The sequence below is a fragment of the Melospiza melodia genome, chromosome 26 (assembly GCF_035770615.1).
Source record: "Melospiza melodia melodia isolate bMelMel2 chromosome 26, bMelMel2.pri, whole genome shotgun sequence".
NCBI lineage: Eukaryota > Metazoa > Chordata > Aves > Passeriformes > Passerellidae > Melospiza > Melospiza melodia.
Genome location: NC_086219.1, coordinates 234,547 through 253,609, shown reverse-complemented (window position 1 = coordinate 253,609; position 19,063 = coordinate 234,547). Strand labels below are relative to the sequence as shown.

At 46.0% G+C, this 19,063-nt stretch overlaps 1 protein-coding gene across 1 annotated transcript in view; it reads right to left on the bottom strand.

Annotated features, from left to right (window-relative positions):
- The window catches only part of ACAP3 (ArfGAP with coiled-coil, ankyrin repeat and PH domains 3), a 35,080-nt gene that overhangs the window by 11,771 nt on the left and 4,246 nt on the right, over positions 1 to 19,063 (bottom strand). The window contains exons 2-8 of the mRNA XM_063176753.1: positions 4,956 to 5,013; positions 4,120 to 4,239; positions 3,099 to 3,152; positions 2,763 to 2,821; positions 1,848 to 2,031; positions 817 to 861; positions 226 to 321 (exon numbers count right to left, since the gene is read on the bottom strand). Of these exons, the coding sequence (XP_063032823.1) occupies positions 226 to 321; positions 817 to 861; positions 1,848 to 2,031; positions 2,763 to 2,821; positions 3,099 to 3,152; positions 4,120 to 4,239; positions 4,956 to 5,013 (616 nt within the window). The remainder of the gene's footprint in view (positions 1 to 225; positions 322 to 816; positions 862 to 1,847; positions 2,032 to 2,762; positions 2,822 to 3,098; positions 3,153 to 4,119; positions 4,240 to 4,955; positions 5,014 to 19,063) is intronic.

Below are 19,063 nucleotides of genomic sequence, written 5' to 3'. Positions count from 1 at the left end.
AAAAGAAGGCAAGAAAAAGGCAAAAAAGAGGCAAAAAGGAGGGGGGAAAAGGAGGCCAAAAGGAGGGAAAAGGGGCACAAGGGAGGCCAAAAGCCAGCTCGGGGTGGGCCCCACTCGTGCAGCAGCCCCTGGTGTTCCCTGCTGGCCATGGGGCAGCAAAAGGGGAACCCCTTTTGGGGGTCCCAAACCCTTTTGGGGGTCAGGAGAGCCCAGGCCCCCCCTCACCTCGGTGGCCAATTTCTTCATGTAGGGGTCGAGCTCGTGCAGGAGGCTGTAGCCCTGCTGGAAGAAGGTGAACTGCGCGTGCATGAAGGACAACATCTGGGGATGGAAACAACAGCTGGGTCAGCGCCAGGGTGAAAAATCCTCAGCCTTTTTCCCCACAGAAAAATTAGGTTTAACTCTTTATATTTTCCCCAAGCAATTTATCCCTCTCCTTCCTTCCACTTCACTGTGGGCACAAATCAGCCTTTCCTGGGGCAGAGTAAAAAATCCTAAACCCTTTTTCCCCATAAAAAATGGGTTTAACCTTTGATTTTTTTACTTTCCCAAAGCAATTTATCCCTGCTTTACTCCATTTCCTGGGGTAGAGTAAAAAACCCTAAACCCTTTCCCCCCTCAAAATAATTTATTTTTACTTTCTTTAATTTTTCTTTCTTAATACTTTATTCTTTACTTTCCCCAAGCAATTTATCCCTCTTCTCCTTCCTTGCACTCTGCTGTGGGCACAAAGAAGGGAAAGCAGCACCTGAAAATCCCCAAAAATTGAATTTTCTCCCCGAGGAGCAGCCAGGGCTCCTCTCCTGCAGCTCTTACCGCGTCCAGGATCTCAAATTTCTTCTTGGCCTGCAGCACGTTGATCTGGGGGAAAAAAATCAAAATATTCCTCTCAGCACCAGCAGCAAAGCCAGCCTGGGAATCTCCAGATCCACTGGGAAATCAATCCCAAATTATTCCTGAATTATTCCAGTGCAAAGTGCCTGTAAGGTGGGTTCTGGAAAAGGTGCAATAAACGCACACTTCTCACCTGGTTAAAATCACTGCTGGGGAAACTTATATTCCTTTCTCTTACTAAGAGCAAATAATTTATTGAAAGGATGTTATGATAATTTATATAATTTATTTGTGTATGTATATATATATAAATTTTATATAGATATTGTAATATATATTTATATGTACTATATAATTTACTGTTTAATTATTTTATATATTGATATAATTTTAATATAATTTATGTATATATGTATAAATTTTATAGAATTTATTGAAATGATTTATTAAAAGGGTAATTTTAGATTATTAAAGCATTTACAGCATGGTATAACTAACACTGATAGGCCAAGAAACACTTATATCACATTATAATTAAGAAATTAGTAATATAATTACTATGTATTATAATTAAGAAATTAGTATAACTAAGAAATTAAGAAAACAGTTAACTTCTGATTGTGATGGTGTGAATTACAACATCTGTACTGTCTCACCCTTCACATGAGACTGAAAACAGAATAAAAGAGTTTCAAACACCTCTCAGTTACCCCGTTTCTAAATAAAAAAAAACCAAACCCTATTCCAACATCCCTGCTCTGTGAAGAGAGCCTAACGCAGGATTTAAATTGAAATTCAAAAAAAGAAAAAGTCAGGAAAATCAGGAAAATCCTGAATTTGAGCAGCTGGAGCTGCCCAACAGCCGCAACGGACATCCAGAAAAGTTGGGAAAATCAGGAAAATCCTGAATTTGAGCAGGACAACTTCCCCTAATATGAAGCCCAGACCCACCCAGTAAATCTGACAAACAGAAGATTGAAACCCAGAGGCTTCAGAGCGTGAGGTGCCCCCACCTGCAGCACGTAGTCCAGGGCCAGGTGCCTGAAGCATTTCCTGGTGATGCTCAGCGTGCCCGTGGCCTCCTCCACCTCGTGCGGTTTGTGCCGCGGCGCCTGCGCGTTCTTCACCAGAGAGATCTCCATGTCCTCTCGCACCTTGTCAAACTGCTTCTTGGTCTCCTTGAACTTCCTCACGTCACTGGGGCCACAAATGGGACAATTTGGGAGAAATGGGGAGAAAACAAGGTTAGAAAGTGAGAATAAAACAGGGGTGTCAGCAGGATCCCAGCTCAGCCCAGCGTGTCCATTCCAGCTTCAGTCAAGTCTTTCTTTAGAACTTTGAGATGTTCATCCTGCAGGATCAGCCCTGCAGGGTCTGATTTTTCAGAGGAGTTTATCCTGCAGGATCAGCCCCGCAGATTTTGGGATGGGTTTGGCCTGTAGGGATCTGAACTTTGGGATGGGTTTTGCCTGGAGGATCAGCCCTGCAGATGGATTTTGGGATGAGTTTATCCTGCAGGATCAGCCCTGCAGGATCTGAACTTTGGGATGTTCATCTTGTAGGATCAGCCCTGCAGATGGATTTTGGCATGGGCTTGGCCTGTAGGATCTAAATTTTGGGAGGAGTTTATCCTGGAGGATTAGCCCTGCAGGATTTGAACTTTGGGATGGGTTTATCTTGCAGCATCAGCTCTGCAGGTGGATTTTGGGATGGGTTTATCCTGCAGGATCAGCTCTGCAGACTTTGGGATGGGTTTGGGTTTTTCCTGAAGTATCAGCCCTGCAGGTGTATTTTGGGATGTTCATCCTGCAGGATCAGCCCTGCAGGGAGGTTCTGGTTCTGCTCCCTGCATTCCCAGGACAGGAGGAATGGGAAGCTCAGGAAGCTGCAAATTGAAGGAAAAGGACAAACACTAAATAAACACTCACTCTTTGACAAAATTGTGCAGCTGCTGCCGGACCGACCTCTGGGCCTGGTCAAACAGGATCTGGAAGAGAGAAGAGGGGAAAAAATATCAATTATTTTGAGAAAGGGGGAAAAAAATCTGCCCCCAAAAGGTTTTTACCAGCCAAAATCCTCCTCAGGGCTCTGTGTGTCCTCCCTCTGCTGCCCAAAAGGAAGAAAAGAAAATTCTGGAGTGCAAGATTTTGGTGAATTCTCGTCCTTTTTTTTGTCCCCCTTGCAGGACCTCTGTTTGTGGCAAACACAGGGGACATCAGCAATGCCACCAGCACCCAAGGGGAGAGGAGGAGGCAGCCCCTTACCATGTGGTAATTGATCATTTCCTGTAGGCTGTCCCCAAATTTATCCAGGCACTCCTGAAAAAACAAAAATACAATACAATAATAAAAATAAAATAAAATACAATAAAATACAGTACATGGACAGGGGAAAATCCCATCCCAGGAAAGGACAGGGATAAAATCCCACAAAATAATCCCATAAAACACAATACAATACAGTAAAATACAATACAATAAAAATGAAATAAAATACAATTAAAAAAGGAATAAAAATTAAATGAAATAAATTTAATTAATTAAATAAAAATTGAAAAATAAAACAAAATTAAAATTAAATAAAAAATAAAAATAAAATAAAATTATAATAAAATAAAATAAAAATAAATAAGGCGAAGGGACCTGGCAGTGAAGAGGAGCAGCTGCCCCTCATTGCCAGGGCTGGGCGGAGGCTCAGGAAGGCTCTAAGGAGCCCCTGGTCCTTGCCGGGAGGGTTTTGAGCCCTTGGAGCCTTTCCTTGGCAGTGCAGAGCTGAGCTCCACGTGTGCAGCTCTGCGTGGGCTGCTCACCTCCCAAATCCCTGCTGCTCACTGACCTACATTGCAGAGCCCAGCACTGCCTGCAGAGCCTGGACCTGCCTGCAGAGCTCAGCTGGAGTGGATCTCACTCTGATCTCCCTCCAGAGCTCATTTTGAGTGGATCTCAGCCTGACCTCTCACCCAATCTCATTTTAAATGGATCTCACACTGACCTCCCAGCAAATCCCATTTTAAATGGATCTCTGACCTGCCAGCCTGGTATTATCAGATTCTCTGCATCCCTCCAAACACAAATCTCATTTTGAGTGGATCTCACTCTGATTTCCCACCAAATCTTATTTTCAGTGGCTGCTTAAGCAGCGTGAGGGGCTTGGATTTGTGATCCATTCCCAGCAGCAGGGATCTTCCCCCCTGAGCCAGGAACAGGGATCTGAGCATCCCCAGCCCCCTGAGCACCCCCAGCCCCCCAGTCAGGAATTTGAGCACCCCCAGCCCCCCAGGCTCACCGAGATCATCTGGTCCTTCCTGCACTGCTGGGACAGGTCCCTCACGCCGCTGACGAAATGTTTGTTGGTGGTGATGTAAACCTTGCCAGCCTCCAGCATGCCACTGCACAGCTTCACCAGCTGGGGACACGCCGACAGCGACAGGGGGACACACGTGGGACACAGATGGGGACAGGGACATGGGGACAAGGGGACACACAGACATGAGCTCAGCACGGGCTTTAGACCAGCCTGGCTTTGTCCCACACCCAGCCCAGAGCTTTGGGACAGGCGCCCTTCCCGTTCCTGCTGTGCTGGGAACTGTCACGGGTGGGACAGAGGGAAAATCCCACCCTGGGACAGGGACAAAATCCCACCCAACAAAGAAAAGGGGTAAAATACCAGCCCAGGAAATGACAGGGATAAAATCCCAGCCCAGGTTAGGACAGGGGTAAAATCCCAGTCCAGGACAGGGATGAAATCCCATCCTGGGACAGGACAGCCTGTCCCAGGAGGAGCTGGACTGGAGCTCTTATCCCAGCTCAGAGGAGTCCTGGGGACAAGCCTGAGGTGCTAAACATCAATTTATGAGCTGGAAAAGGGCTCAGAATTTAGGGAACACTTGGAGGGACCCCATTCCTCAGCAGGAGATCCACCAGTCCCCCTCAGACTACAATCTGCCCTCACCTTGCCAAGCTTGGCCTCCATCTCCACCACACCTACGAGGCCCCAGGTCTGGGGTGCTAAATCTGAATTTAACGGCTGGAAATGGGTTCAGATTTTAGGGGACACCTGGAGGGACCCCATTCCTGAGCAGGGGATCCAGCAGTGTCCTTCAGACCACAATCTGCCCTCACCTTGTCGAGCTTGGCCTCGATCTCCACCACATCCGTTTCCACCTCATCGATGGTTGCCCTGCAACAGACCAGCGAGGAGGAATCGTTAATTAGCAGCAAGGAATCATTAATTGGTGGCTTGTGATGATTGGGTAGGAGGCCAGGAAGGGGTGAGGAGGATCAGAGGGGCTGAGGGACTCGCTATTCCCACTGGGATGTTGGTGCTGAATCCCTCAGGAATGAAGTCCAGGGCTGGGAAAAGAGATGGAGATGATCCAGATGATTCTAGGGCTGGGAAGACACCCCCAGCAAATTCATTTAGTGGCATTGTTCTGTTAATTAGCAGCAGTGCTAATTGACACAGGGATAACCCTTGTTCCATCCAGCCCCACCAGGCACAAATTCCTCATTCCAGCACCACCAAATCCCATTTCCAGGCTGTCTGAAGTGCTGAATTATGACCTTTAAACCTCAGGCACCACCCCTGAGACCCACACAGAGCAGCCCTTGGGCCTCTGAACACCGAAAAGCTCCTCCACACACGTGGGGCTGTGCTTGGATAGGGATAAATCCACTCCAGGATTTTGGGATCTGCTCCTTTTCCACGTCAGCAGGCAGATGTGACAGCGAGGAGCTGTCACAGCCCAGCTGCAAAGGTCACCAGGCCTCCCTCTCCGAGGCAAACATGACATCAGCCACTTGCAGGAGGCATTCCCAGGCTCAGGAATGTGCTCCTGGAATGATTTTGGGAGGGCAGAGAGCAGCAAACCCTGCAGAGCTGAGGGTGTTCCCTGGCACAGCACTCAGAGGGTGATTTCTTTAACCACACACCTGGGAATGTGGTCAAACCTCACACCACCAAGGTTTGAAATACTAATTTTAGTCAGGGAGCTTCACAGGTTTGTGGGATCAGGATTTTAAAAGCTGGTTCCTGAAATATTCCAGCCAAAGTTGGAAAAATCCCAGCCCTGAGCATGTGCCAGCTGCAGGGATGGGGTTTGGAGGGACATGAACTGGTCCTGCTCTCAGGAAAAGGACAGGACACCCTCAATCCTCAACATTCCTGCAGGAACCATCAGGATTTGTGTCTCGGGCTCTGGGTGTCTTCGTCCCAGGAATATTCTCCAGTAAAAAAATGCTGGGTTGCCCCTTTTCTTCCTTCCTAAACTCCCTCCAAACCCCCTGGAAAATGAAATCCAGGCTGGAGCTCAGTGCCCAGGGCCCTGGCCACCACCAGCCCTTGGAAAACATGGAAAACACAGCCAAAAAACAACAACAAAAAGTGAGTTTTTCCATGGAATAACAAACCAAAGAAATATAAAATAAAGAAACAGCAGCTCTCCCACTCTGCTCTGCCTCCCACACGCACAAACAGCAGCGTGGCTGTGCCTGGGGGCAAAGCTTTGGAAAGAAAAGGAATTGTTAAAAAGGCTCTTTTCAGGTTTTCCCCCCCCTCTTTCAGCTATTTTTGGTGCCTGGGTTTGGGGCTCGTGTGCCTTCATGCATCTGCTGCCAGATTCAATTTTTCCACTCGGTTTCCTCGTGCTGCTGATAGCTGGGCACAAAGAGCAGCTGGAAAAGAGGGAAGAGCTGGATTTCCTGGGCATCATTGTCTTTCCAGGGAAGCCATTGTGGAATCTGCAATCCCGGCAGCAGATTTCCTGTCTGTAATTTAATATAATTCTATCATTTATTCATTTATGTTCATCTTCCTTCATCTATTCTATGATTTATTCATCTATAATTTACCGCCTATTTTTATCCCAACCCATGGATAAATTTGGGCTCTGTGGAGGAGGGAGATGTTTTTGGGGCTGGGGAACACAAGGTGCAAAAAATTGGAGCTTTTTATTTGGTATGGGCTTGATGGAAAAGGTTTAAAGGGTTTGAATGCAAGGGCAGAGATCCCAGTGATTTATTTGGTTGTAAAGGAGATCCAGGAAGCAAAGAAAATTACATTTATCCAGCATTTTTCAGGTACTTTTATATCCTAAGGAAGCTTGGAGAGAGGAACTCTGAGATAAGCTGGGAGTGGAAAGCAAAAAGATCCCAAAATTCAATCCCAAACCCTCCCACACACCTGGCTCTGCTGCTCAGGGATTTTTCTTTCTGCATCTCAGGGCCTGATCAACCCCTGATTTCCCACCCTTCAAGGGCACACCATGCCCAAGTCCATCCCTGGGGTTTTGGGGATTTAAAGGACATTTAAAATGTCCTTTTCCTTCTAACTGATACAATTCCAGAGCACTGGATTTCTGGGGGTTAAAACATCCTTTTCCTGCTCACTGAAGGAATTGCACAGCACCAGATTTTTGGGGTTAAAATGTCCTTTTCCTGCTGACTGATGGAATTGCAGATCCCACAGATCCTGCTTCCCTTGAGGAATCCCAGTTTCACTGCTGGCAAGCTGAGGCTGTGCCAGCTCCACTCCCAAATTTCCATCCTCCCACTGCTCCCAGCGTGTCAGAGATGAAAGGCAGAGTTACACAAGCAGCCTGGGGACCTGGGATGACTCCTCAGGGATGAGGAAATGCCACCTCAGCACCATCCCCAAGGAATCCGGGAGTGGGAATCCATGTCTGCTCCTCACCATTCCCATCCCACCCCATTCCCATTCTATCCCATAAATCCTACCCCATCCCTCTTCCCATCCCCATCCCCATTCCCATCCCACCCCATTCCCATTCTATCCTATAAATCCCATCCCATCCCTATTCCCATTCCCATTCCCACCCCACCCCATTCTATCCCATAAATCCTACCCCATCCCTCTTCCCATTCCCATTCCCATCCCACCCCATTCCCATTCTATCCCATAAATCCCATCCCATCCCTATTCCCATCCCCATTCCCATTTCCATCCCATTCCCATTTCCATCCCATTCCATCCCCACTCCCATCCCATTTGTGCCTCCTGAGCAAATCCCAGGGACTCTCAGCCTCTCCCAGCTGCAGGAACCCAACCCAACCCAAGAACTGAATCTTTTCACCCCAAAATAACTGAAATAAGGTGATGTCCCAATGCTGCTCCATCCTGGAGGAATGTGGGAATGACAATCCATTCCCATGCCATGGATCCCATCCCATGGATCCCATCCCATCCCATCCCATCTGTGCCTCCTGAACAAACCCTAGCCATGTTCAGCCCAGACAAGAAGTGAATCTTTTCACCCCAAAATGAATATTTGAATAATTAGAATCAAGCTCTGTCCCCGGGGCTAGCCAAGAACTGTCTCTTTTCACCCCAAAATGCTCTGAAAGAAGCTCTACCCCCAGAGCTGACCAAGAACTGACTCTTTTCACCCCAAAATGATTTCAATGAAGCTCTGTCCCAGAACTGGCCGAGAACTGACTCTTTTCACCCCAAAAAGCTCTGAATGAAGCTCTGTCCCAGAACTGGCTCTTTTCACCCCAAAAAGCTCTGAATGAAGCTCTGTCCCAGCCTGAGCCTGTCCTGGCCCCGTGCCCCGAGCGTTTCCTGCCGCTCTCCCTTCCTGCTGAAGCCCTGCCAGGATTTTTTCCTTTTTCTTTTTGCACAACAATCCCTGGCCTCCCCCCAAGCCCTTTCCACTGCCAGACGAGGCTGAGCTCCCTCAGAGATCCCCACAGCCCCGCTCTGTGCATTTGGATTGGCTCAGAAATGGCAAAAATCACCCAGAACGTGGCCAAAATCCCACCAGGAATGGTTTTATAGCCCCAGAGATAACGAGCTGTGAGTTTGTTATGGCTCCAGTTCCAGCCAGGAGCAGCTGCATGCTAAAGGGATCCAGGGAAAGGATCACTGGGAAAGGGATCCAGGGGAAATTGTGACAAAAAATACAAAATTAGGCAAAAAATTATGCAGGAAATTATGTCAAAAAATACAAAATTAGGTAAAAAGTGATGCGGGAAATTAGGACGAAAATTAGGCAGAAACTTATGCTGAAAAAGAGAAAATTATATAGAAAATTAGGCCAAAAGTTAAAATGAAAATTAGGCAGAAAATTACACAGAAAAATAGAAAATTATATAGAAAATTAAGCCAAAAATGATGCAGGAAATTATGAAGAAAATTATAAAGACAATTAGGCCAGAAAATTATGATGAAAATTAGGCAGAAAATTATGCTGAGAAATAGAATGTTAGGCAAAAAGTTACGCAGAAAAATCGAAAATTATATAAAAAATTATGCCAAAAATTAGAAAATTAGACCAAAAATGATACATAAAGCCTCTCTCAGTCACCATCTAAAAATCATCCTGGGGATTTTCCCTTCCCCAGCTGCCCCAGAGCAGCTCCAGCTCCGAGTCAGCTCATCCCAGTGGGATCCCAGCCAGCTCCCAGGGCACAGATCCCTGCAGCAGGAGCAGGAATGCTTCCGGAAGCTTCCCTCCCTCTTCCTGCGCCTCTGCCAGCTCCAGCTCTGGCTAATTTCTGCCTCTCCCACCCTAAAATCTCCACAAAAGCCTCTCCCAGCTGGAAAGGAGTGGTTTGGAGCTCCCCTGAGCTGTTCCAGCTGTTCCCAGCTGTTCCCAGCTGCCAAACTCTCCCCTTTTGGATGGACCATAAATCAGGAGTGCCACAGTCAGAGCAGAGATTTGGTACCTTGTGATGGCAACGCCTGAGTGAGGAATTCCTAAAAAATCCTTTCCGGAATGAATTCAGAGGGGAATAAACTCCACTGAATGAGGAATTTCTAAAAAATCCCTTCCAGAATGAACTCAGAGGGGAATAAACCTCACTGGGTGAGTGAGGAATTCCTAAAAAAAAACCTTCCAGTAGGAATTCAGAGGGGAATCCTTTCCCTTTCCCTTTCCCTTTCCCTTTCCCTTTCCCTTTCCCTTTCCCTTTCCCTTTCCCTTTCCTGCATCCACAGCAGGGTCACCATGACAACAGCTCCATGGTGACAGTATCCATGGCAGCCCCATCCTGCCCAGGCCCTGCTGAATTCCAGGGATTTTTCCTCCTGGGAGAGCTCAGGGCACAGCCACAGGTGTGTGAGGGTAAGGAGGGGAAATTCGGGATAACCTTGGGAGTTTAAAGAGAAAAAGAAACTGGGAATTGAGATCCTGGAGTGGAAATCTGGGATTCCCATCCTGCTGCTCCCTCCTCTCACCATCCTTGCCAAGCTCCTGAGCAGGATCAGATCCCTGGGAAAGGGATCCCTTGTCCCCATGTCCTTTGTCCCCTCTTACCCTGTTCTCATTCCATTTATCCCCATTTACCCCTGTCCTCATCCTTTTACCCCCATCCCCATGTCATTTATCCCCTTTTGTCCCTGTCCCCACCTCCTGGCTGTGCTGGGGGATGCAATTCCAGCACAGGCCCAAAGTAAAACCCAACATTTATGGCTCCCTTGGGATGGAGATCAGTGCCAAGCCTGGGACAAACCCCTGGGCAGCCAAATTCCCAGGGTTGGGCTGTCTGGTGGCCCAGGGCTGTGTCCCCCCCAGGAGCCCCCATCCCATCATCCCATCCCATCCCATCCCATCCCATCCCATCCCATCCCATCCCATCCCATCCCATCCCATCCCATCCCATCCCATCCCATCCCATCCCATCCCATCCCAGCCCTGCTGGCCGTGCCGTGCCCTCGGTGCCCTCAGTGCCACCCTGGGGGTGTGGGCAGCTCTCTGGGCACCCCAGGGATGGATGGACGGATGGACGGATGGACAGATGGATTTAGTCCAGCCCTGCTGTGCTGACGAGGCAGCTCCAGACTGAGCCTGACCCAGATTCCAGCGGCTCTGCTGGAAATGCTGCGTGTGCTGCTCCAGCTCAGCTGCCTCTCCCCGTGCTCTTCTCTTCCTCTTTTCTCTTCTTTTCCCACTGCCTCTCTATTTTCTGTTCTTTTCCCCCTTTGCTCTTCTTTTTCCTCTTTTCTTTTTCCCCTTCTCTCTTCTTTTCCCCCTTTCCCACTGTCTCCTGGGGCTCCCTGGGCAGGGACAGCCCGGGCAGGGGGACAATGCCCTCCCTTGTGGCAGCCCCCACAGCAGCTGCCTGTGAGCCCCACACTGGGGCTGTGTTCCCTTGGCTGCAGCCCCACAGTCCTGCTCTGTGAGATTCCTGATCCCCTGCCAAGGCTGGGCCTTGTCATGCTGGGCCTGGCTTCCAATTATCCCATTATCCCATTTCCCACTGTCCATTATCCCATTTCCACTTCCCATTATCCCATTTCCATTTCCCACTGTCCATTATCCCATTTCCCACTGTCCATCATCCCATTTCCACTTCCCATTATCCCATTTCTATTTCCCACTGTCCATTATCCCATTTCCATTTCCCACTGTCCATTATCCCATTTCCCACTGTCCATTATCCCATTATCCCATTTCCCACTGTCCATTATCCCATTTCCATTTCCCACTGTCCATTATCCCATTTCCCACTGTCCATCATCCCATTTCCCACTGTCCATTATCCCATTTCCATTTCCCACTGTCCATTATCCCATTTCCATTTCCCACTGTCCATCATCCCATTTCCCACTGTCCATTATCCCATTTCCATTTCCCATTGTTCATCATCCCATTTCCCATTATCCAATTTCCCATCATCCCATTTCCCATTTCCCATTATCCATTATTTTTTGGTAATGGTTTTTTGGCGAGGAGATTTTGGGACAGGTTTTTTGGCAAGGAGCTTTTTTGGCAAAGGTTTTTTGCTGGTAGCTTGGCTGCCACAAAAACGAGAGGCTGGTTCAGTGCAATCTCTGCCCCCTCAGTGGGATCATCCCCAAAAATCTCCTTTGAATCCCAGAAGAGCCCCCGAGCCCACAGGAGCTGCTTTGTTTGGAGGTGACTGTGGGCAAAAGCAGCCGAGCTTTGCTCTGGCCCAGATAAATCTATTTATAGCAGGAGTTATGCTAATTCCACAGGGATCTGATCTGCTGGCACTGCTGCAGCAATGAGATTTTCTGCTACCTGTCCTTTCAACCACCCCGAGCAGCCAGAAATTGCTAAATTCTCCAATTTCCAGCTCTGTGCCTCCTGCTGCTTCCCTTCCCTGGCATCTCCATTCCCTGCTGATTTCCTCCCTCTGGAAATTGCTGCTTCACCCAAAATTTGGAATAAGTGGGAAAAACCCAAGGAAAAACAGCTTGTAAAAATAATTTTAAAGCCACTCATATTTAAGTCACTAAAAAAATTTAAAATTGAATTGTTTTATCACCTTGCCTGAGGTTCATGTTAGGTTTTATAAAGAATAATTCATTTACTGCCCCTTTTGTGAGCTGAGGAGTGTGGAGGGGATTTACCTCATCATTAAAATGTCCCGGTCCTTGGGATAAAAGGGTTTTTTTTCCCCCTCACAGCAATTTCTTAATGGAGGAATGGCACTGAAGAGCTGTTTGCAGTGCTTGGGCTCTCCTGGTTTTGCTCCGGGATAATGGAATAAGCTGGATTCTAATCTTGACTAAAATCTCTCCGCAGATGGCTGAGGGCACCATGGAGAGGTGGAGGCTGTGCCAGTGGGAGCAGGAGGAGAAAATCCAGGTGGAACAGCAGAAATTCACCAAAATCATCTCTCTCTTCATAGTTTTATCCTCATTTCAGGGTTTTTTCCCAAAGGCCTGCTGAAAAATCTCTTCTTCCTTGCAGTGGTTCCTCAAAAATTTGAATTTTTCATCAAATTCTTCCAGGTGGAACAGCAGAAATTCAGGCTGTGACACCAAAATCACCTCTCTCTTCATTATTTTATTCTCTTCTGGTTGGTTTTTTTAAAGCCTGATGAAAAACCTCTTCTTCCTTCCAGTGGTTCCTCAAAAATTCAGATTTTTTCACCAAATCCTTCAGGTCCAGCTCCTCTCCCACAGAGCTCCACCAGCCCAAATCCTCTTTTTAATGCCCAAATCTTATTTTCACTTCACAGACATTTCCTGGTGTTTGTTTCCCCCCATTTTCACTGAGATTTAGGCAGCTGCACAACCCCTAAATGAACTTTTCTCCATTTCTGTGCCTGAACTCAGCTCTGGCTCTGGCAGCAGCGCTCAGGAGGTTTTTACAGAGCCCCAAAAAACCCCAATTCCTGTCTGGAATTTGTTAAATGTCAGTTTACAGCTCCTTCCCCTCCCTGAGATGCTGGAGGTGGATGTTTAGACAAGGCTTTGAAGCAGGATGAGTAAGATTGCAGAGTTTTGGTTGCATGCTGTGTTTAGTTGACTTTTTTAACATTAATATTTAGCAAAAACCTGGCAGTTTCCAGCAGAAAAGATGGAGTTTTATAATGCACACAAAATCCCATTCCTTTTTCTTCTTCTTCCCATTTTTCTTCTCGTTTCTGCTCCGATTTTAAGAGTCGGGAATTGGAATTTAATCAATTTAAATTACATTTAATCAATATTTGAGTGTTTTTCTCCAAGCTCCTGCAGCACCAAGGAGCTACTTGGGGAAGGTCATGAGGATTTGGTGACCTCCAGAGGTTTCTTCCAACCTCAATTATTGCAGGACTTAACAGCTTAGAGATGAAATCCTTCCTTAGCCCTCCTAATGCACTCCTGATGTCATGGATCTGATGATAACGGGTTTTTCCCTGGCAACTCCCAGCCAAACCTCCCCTGGAACATCTGGAATTTTCTGGAAATCACCTGCTCAGCACCACTCACCTGCAGCTCCCTGCAGGGATTTATTCTGGGTAAATTATTCTGGAACTGGTTCCAGGCCTGGATGGACCCTGCCTTCCTTTCTGCTCTGAATATTTTTATTTTTCTGCAGCTCCCACCTTGAGCTCACTGTAGGAATTTAGCCCCGAATGCATCCCCACCTTCCTCTCTGCACTGAATATTAATTAATTTTTAATTATCTTTTTTTTTTTCAGGGGAACAGTCCAGCTGCGGAGTTGATTTTAGCTGATTTTTGATTTTAGCAGAAGATTTTGGCACCACAGCTGCCGGGTGCTTTTAGGAAACCCCAGTGAGAAATGCCTGCCACAAGAGTGGAACTGCACAGGCAGCCCTGAACACAGGAATATTCTATTCCTGAGCTGAAGAAAGACACATTCTGTGCCACAAGACCCTTTAGACATTTGTTTGCTTTCTTTGACAAGCAAAATGGATTTAAATAAAAAAAAAAAAACGGCCTCAAACAGTTCTGTCTTCTCCCCAAGTGACCTTGGTGGCACCGTTTACCCACAGGGCTGGAGGAGCTCCATCAGCTTTTGTTGAGACTTCCCCCAGCAGGGATCTCTTTCAGCACTAAATGCTCTTTATTTCTAATTTTTTTCCATTTTTCCCCTCCTCCTCTGGGCCTTGGCTGGAGCTGGAGCTCCCCAACCTCTGGGCTGGCTTTGTTTGGGGCTGAAAAGGCTTTTCGTGCCAAAGGCAGCCCTGCAGTGGCACCAAGCCCCTGCCCCTTCCTCCTGGTGCCACTTGGGTGACAAGTGACAATTTGGCACCTTCCCACTGGTGCCAGATGGGTTTTGCTGTGCCACAAAATTGGGATTTTTTCCCAGTGCCACAACCCTCTCCTAAAAGGGTGAGAGTTTATGGGGCTGCTGGGGGAGTGTGAATGAAAGCCCTGGAGCTGCTCATCCCTAATTTTGATTTATTCCCCTCAGGGGCTGGGCACAGTCCCACTTTTCAGGGGAATGTGGCTGTGGAATTCATCCCCACGTGAAAAATCAGTGTGTCAGTGCTCCAGGTGTGGGAAAGGACATTTTGGAGGGGATTTTGGATTATTTTTGGAGGGGAGTACCTCACGTGCTGTGGGTACTCTCTCTCCCCTTCCCTGCTTTTCTTTTCCCCCTTTCCCCTTTCCTTTTCCCCTTTCCCTTTTTCCCTTCCCCACATTTCCCCCATTCCCAGATTTCCTGCTGCCCGTCCCATCCCTCTGAGGTCCCGAATCCCCTCTGGATGCAGGAAAAGCATCCCTGAGAATGTCCTGCATTCCCAGGCTCACAGAAAAAGCCAGATTGTTGAGGGAAGGGGGAATCATCAGGCAGGAAACATGGATGAGGAAGAAAATGAAAGCATCCTCTGTGCTGCAGGCAGAACAAAGCTGGCCTTGTAGGAATGGGGCTGAGCAGAGGAGAACTCCAGCCCCAAGCCCAGGGCAGAGCAGGACTCAGCCCCACAGGATTCCCACATTTCCATCCTCCACACTGAGCATTCAGCTAAAATTCACTCCTGATTTCCTGTGTGCACCCACCTGTCACCGCCAGGTGAGGTGAAGGCTCAGGAGCTGAGATGAAAGCCCACAGACCTGGCTGTGCCATCTCCCCCATCCCAAATCCTGGAGGTTTCCAGGCTCTCAGCCCAGTTTGGGAGCTGGCACCATCCCACAGTTTCGTGCTTTATCTCCCAGCTCAGATGAGTCAGTGGCACATCAAGAGCTCCTCGCCTCCATCCCAACTCCCCGGCTCAATCTGGCTCGGATTCCACTCTGGGAATCAAAGGCAGGATGTCCCTCCTCAAAAAAATGTCACTTTGTTGCCTCAAAAAAATGTCACTTTGCTGCCTCCACGGCCCCCAAATGCCAGGTGGGCAGAGCAGGAAATGTGGGAATGGGGGAAGGTGGGGAAAGGTGGGAATGGGGAAAGGAAAGGAGGGAAAAGGAGGAAAATGAGGAAAAGGGTGAAGGGATCGGTGAGGAAATGTGGAAAAGGAAAGGACGGAAGGGGAGAGGAAAGGAGGAGAAGAGGAAGAAGGAAGTTAAAAAGGAAATCTGGGAATGAGGGAAGGTGGGGAAAGGTGGGAAAGGGGAAAGGAGGGAAAAGAGGGAAAATGAGGAGAAGAGGGAAGGGAAGGGTGGGGAAATGTGGGGAAGGGGAAAGGAAAGGGAAAGGAAGAGAGGGAAGGGGAGAGGAAAGAAGAAGAGGAGGGAAAAGGAAAGGAAAAGGAAAGGAAATCTGGGAGGGGGGGAAGGGGAAGGGGAAGGGGAAGGGAAAGGAAAAAGGAAAAAGGAAAAAGGAAAGGCAGAGGCCCCTCCTGCTGGGTCAGTGCCAGCACTGTGGTGGCTGTTTCTGCCATCCTGGGGACAAACCCTGCCCCGCTGCCAAAGTCTGGGTTTATCAGAGAACAGAGGGGGGACACTGTGCCCCGAGGCTGAGCTGTGGGAACAGCAGCGTGTCCCTGAGCTGGAATGGAGCAGGACAAGGACAAGGCTTGAAGGGCTGCTCAGGAGATCTCTGCATCCCCCAGCTCTGCCAAGCCTGGGGGTGCTTCCCTAGAGCCTGGCACAAGCCCTGGGTGCTGGGGATCCCCACCCCTGTGTGTGCAGGGCTTTTTATACCTATTAAACATCCTGGGAGCTCATCCTGATCATTCTAAAGTCTGGTACAAGCCCTGGGTGCTGGGGATCCCCACCCCAGAGTGTGCAGGGTGTTTTATTGCCACTGAAAATCCTGTGAGCTCATCCTGAGCATCCCAAGGCCTGGCACAACCCCTGGGTGCTGAGAAAAGCCCACTCCTGTGTGTGCAGGGTCTTTTATTGCAATTAAACATCCTGAGAGTTTATCCTGAGCATTCCAAGGTATCATGAGCATTCCAAAGCCTGGGGTGCTTCCCTAGAGCCTGGCACAACCCCTGAGCGTGCAGGGTGTTTGATATTCCCATTAAACATCCCGGGAGCTCATCCTGAAATGCCACGTCCTGGCAGCCCCTCTGTGCTCTCACAGCAGCTTGGAGCAGCTGCAGTTCCCAGAGAAGGGAAAGGGTTAAACCCCGCTGGAGCTGGAGCTGGAGCTGCAGCAGCCCCTGGTGTGACACGATCTCTTGAGACGGAGCCACTGCAGGGCTGAGTGAGCACTGGGCTCTGGCATGTGCCACCCGTGAGCTGGGCCATCAGCCCCGTGTCAGAGACACGCATCACCATGGGTATATATTAATATTTCTAAACAACAAATAAAATAATTCATTACTATATATTTGTACTTATCAATATCATCAATATTAATTTATCTTATTAATAAATAAATTTAAATAAAATAATAAACTAATAAATAACGAAACAAAAATAAAGTGATAATTTTTATTAATATTTAGATATAATACCTAGTTAATTATAATAAATAAATTTATTATAAAGAAAATAGATATAATATTTATAATAATTATCATATTAATTAATATTTCTGTGTTATATTTATACTTCATATTCTATATAAGATTTATAATTTTATTTATTTATAATTAATAGAATATTAATTAAGATTTCTATTTTATATTTATATAAAGTATATTTGTATTTTACATTTATTTATAATTAATATGATAATTAATTAAAATATTATATTTTAAACTATTATATATTATATATTTGTATGTTACACTTATTTATAATTAATATAATAATATGTATATATTTTATTATTATATTATAGACTATATTTGTATTTTACATTTATTTATAATTAATACAATAATAATAAATTATAATATTATCTTTTCCATCTATTATATTTGTATCTTACGTTTATTTATAATTAATATAATGTCAAATGATATTTGCTATTAATATAATTTATAATTAATATAATCTATTTTACTATTGGCTCTTCACCTCTAATTCACCCCCAATTCACCCCAACTGACCGCCAATTCACCCCAAATCCCCCCCACAGCCTGAGATTAAGGCCTACAATTAATTCCTTAATTAATTACAAGGAACACAACTCCCACTGCTCCACCCCCTCCAGGCAGGGAATTCTGCTCCTCAAATTCCCATTCCCAGATTTTAACCCTGCATTGCCCCAAAGAAGGAAAAGCAGTTGCCAGGTAAAAAAAAAAAATCTCATTTTTCCATGTTCCCTCCTCCCTCCAAGCCTGGAATTGCTGTCAAAAAGGGAACAAATTCCCCCTTTTTTTCCCCACAAAACCCCTGAATTCTGCTTTTTTATCACCTCCTCTCCTCCACCCTCATTTCTGAGCAAAGCTTTACCTTAGATAAAGCTCAGAAATCCCTGAGGGGAACAAACACTTGGGGAGCTGCACCCAGCAAATGCCTGGAATCCCAATCCAGCCTTGAGAGAGGGAAGCAAACAAGGAAAGAAATAAAAACAACCCAAAAACCCTCAAGCTCACAAAAACATTTTGTCCTGTTCTCAAAATTCAGCCAGACTTGGACTCCAGGTCCCTTTCAAGGGCTCTTTTCTTTATTCCAGATAACCAAGCCAGCAGAAGCCTGGTTTAATTTTAAGCAAAACCAGAAAAATTCATTTTTTTAAAATAAAAGAATTCATCCTGTGGCTGAAATTTCATAGTTATGAAACCAGGATTTAAAGGGGCCACCGCTAAAGAAGAGCCTGGGAGTCCAAAATTTGATTTTCATTCCTTCCTCCACTTCAGGAGCTTTCCAGTTTTGTAAATAATAATATTGTGGGAAGACCCCAAATATCCCTGTGGGAAAAACCCAAATATTTCTTTATGAAGACAGCAAATATCTCCGTGGGAAGACACCAAAAATCTCTTTATAAAGACCCCAAATATCCCTGTGGGAAGACCTCAAAGTTAAACCAGATAAACTAAAATAGATAAATAGATATTTTCAGCTAATAAACTGAATGTAATTAATAAAGTATTATAAGTGGGAAATAAATGAATTTTTGATATTGAAGCTGAGAGTTCTGTAAGTAGGAAATTAATTAAAATTAATTTTTGATTTTGAAGCTGAGGGTGGCAGTGCTGTGGGACAAACTCAGGGACAGCTGCAGCCAACCCAAACCCAAAACCCCAAATTCCAAATCCCAAATCCTTCCTGCAGCTCAGGTTACAGCTCCCAACCTTCCTGCCCAAAATAATCCAGAGCAAAAACCTCTCCAAAATTCAGCTGTTCCCTGCTAAGCCCTGACACCAAACTGGGCCTTCAGCCTCATTCTGTCCACTATGAGCAGAATTTTTATATATAAATAATACCTTACAAAAAAAAAAACAACCCAGTACCTAAAATATATAAATAAAAATAAAAATATAAATATAAACGTAAAAAGAAATAATAATTATTTTATATAAATATATACAATATATAACTATATTATATATTACTATATAAATATATAAAATATATAATTATATATTTTATTTTATATATAATATATTGAAACATAAATATATACATAACTATATTATAAAATATACAAATATAAATATATGATTGAATATCCTAATGATAGGGGAAAAAAGGTGCATAGGTCCCAATGGCAGGCAAAAAAAAAAAGGG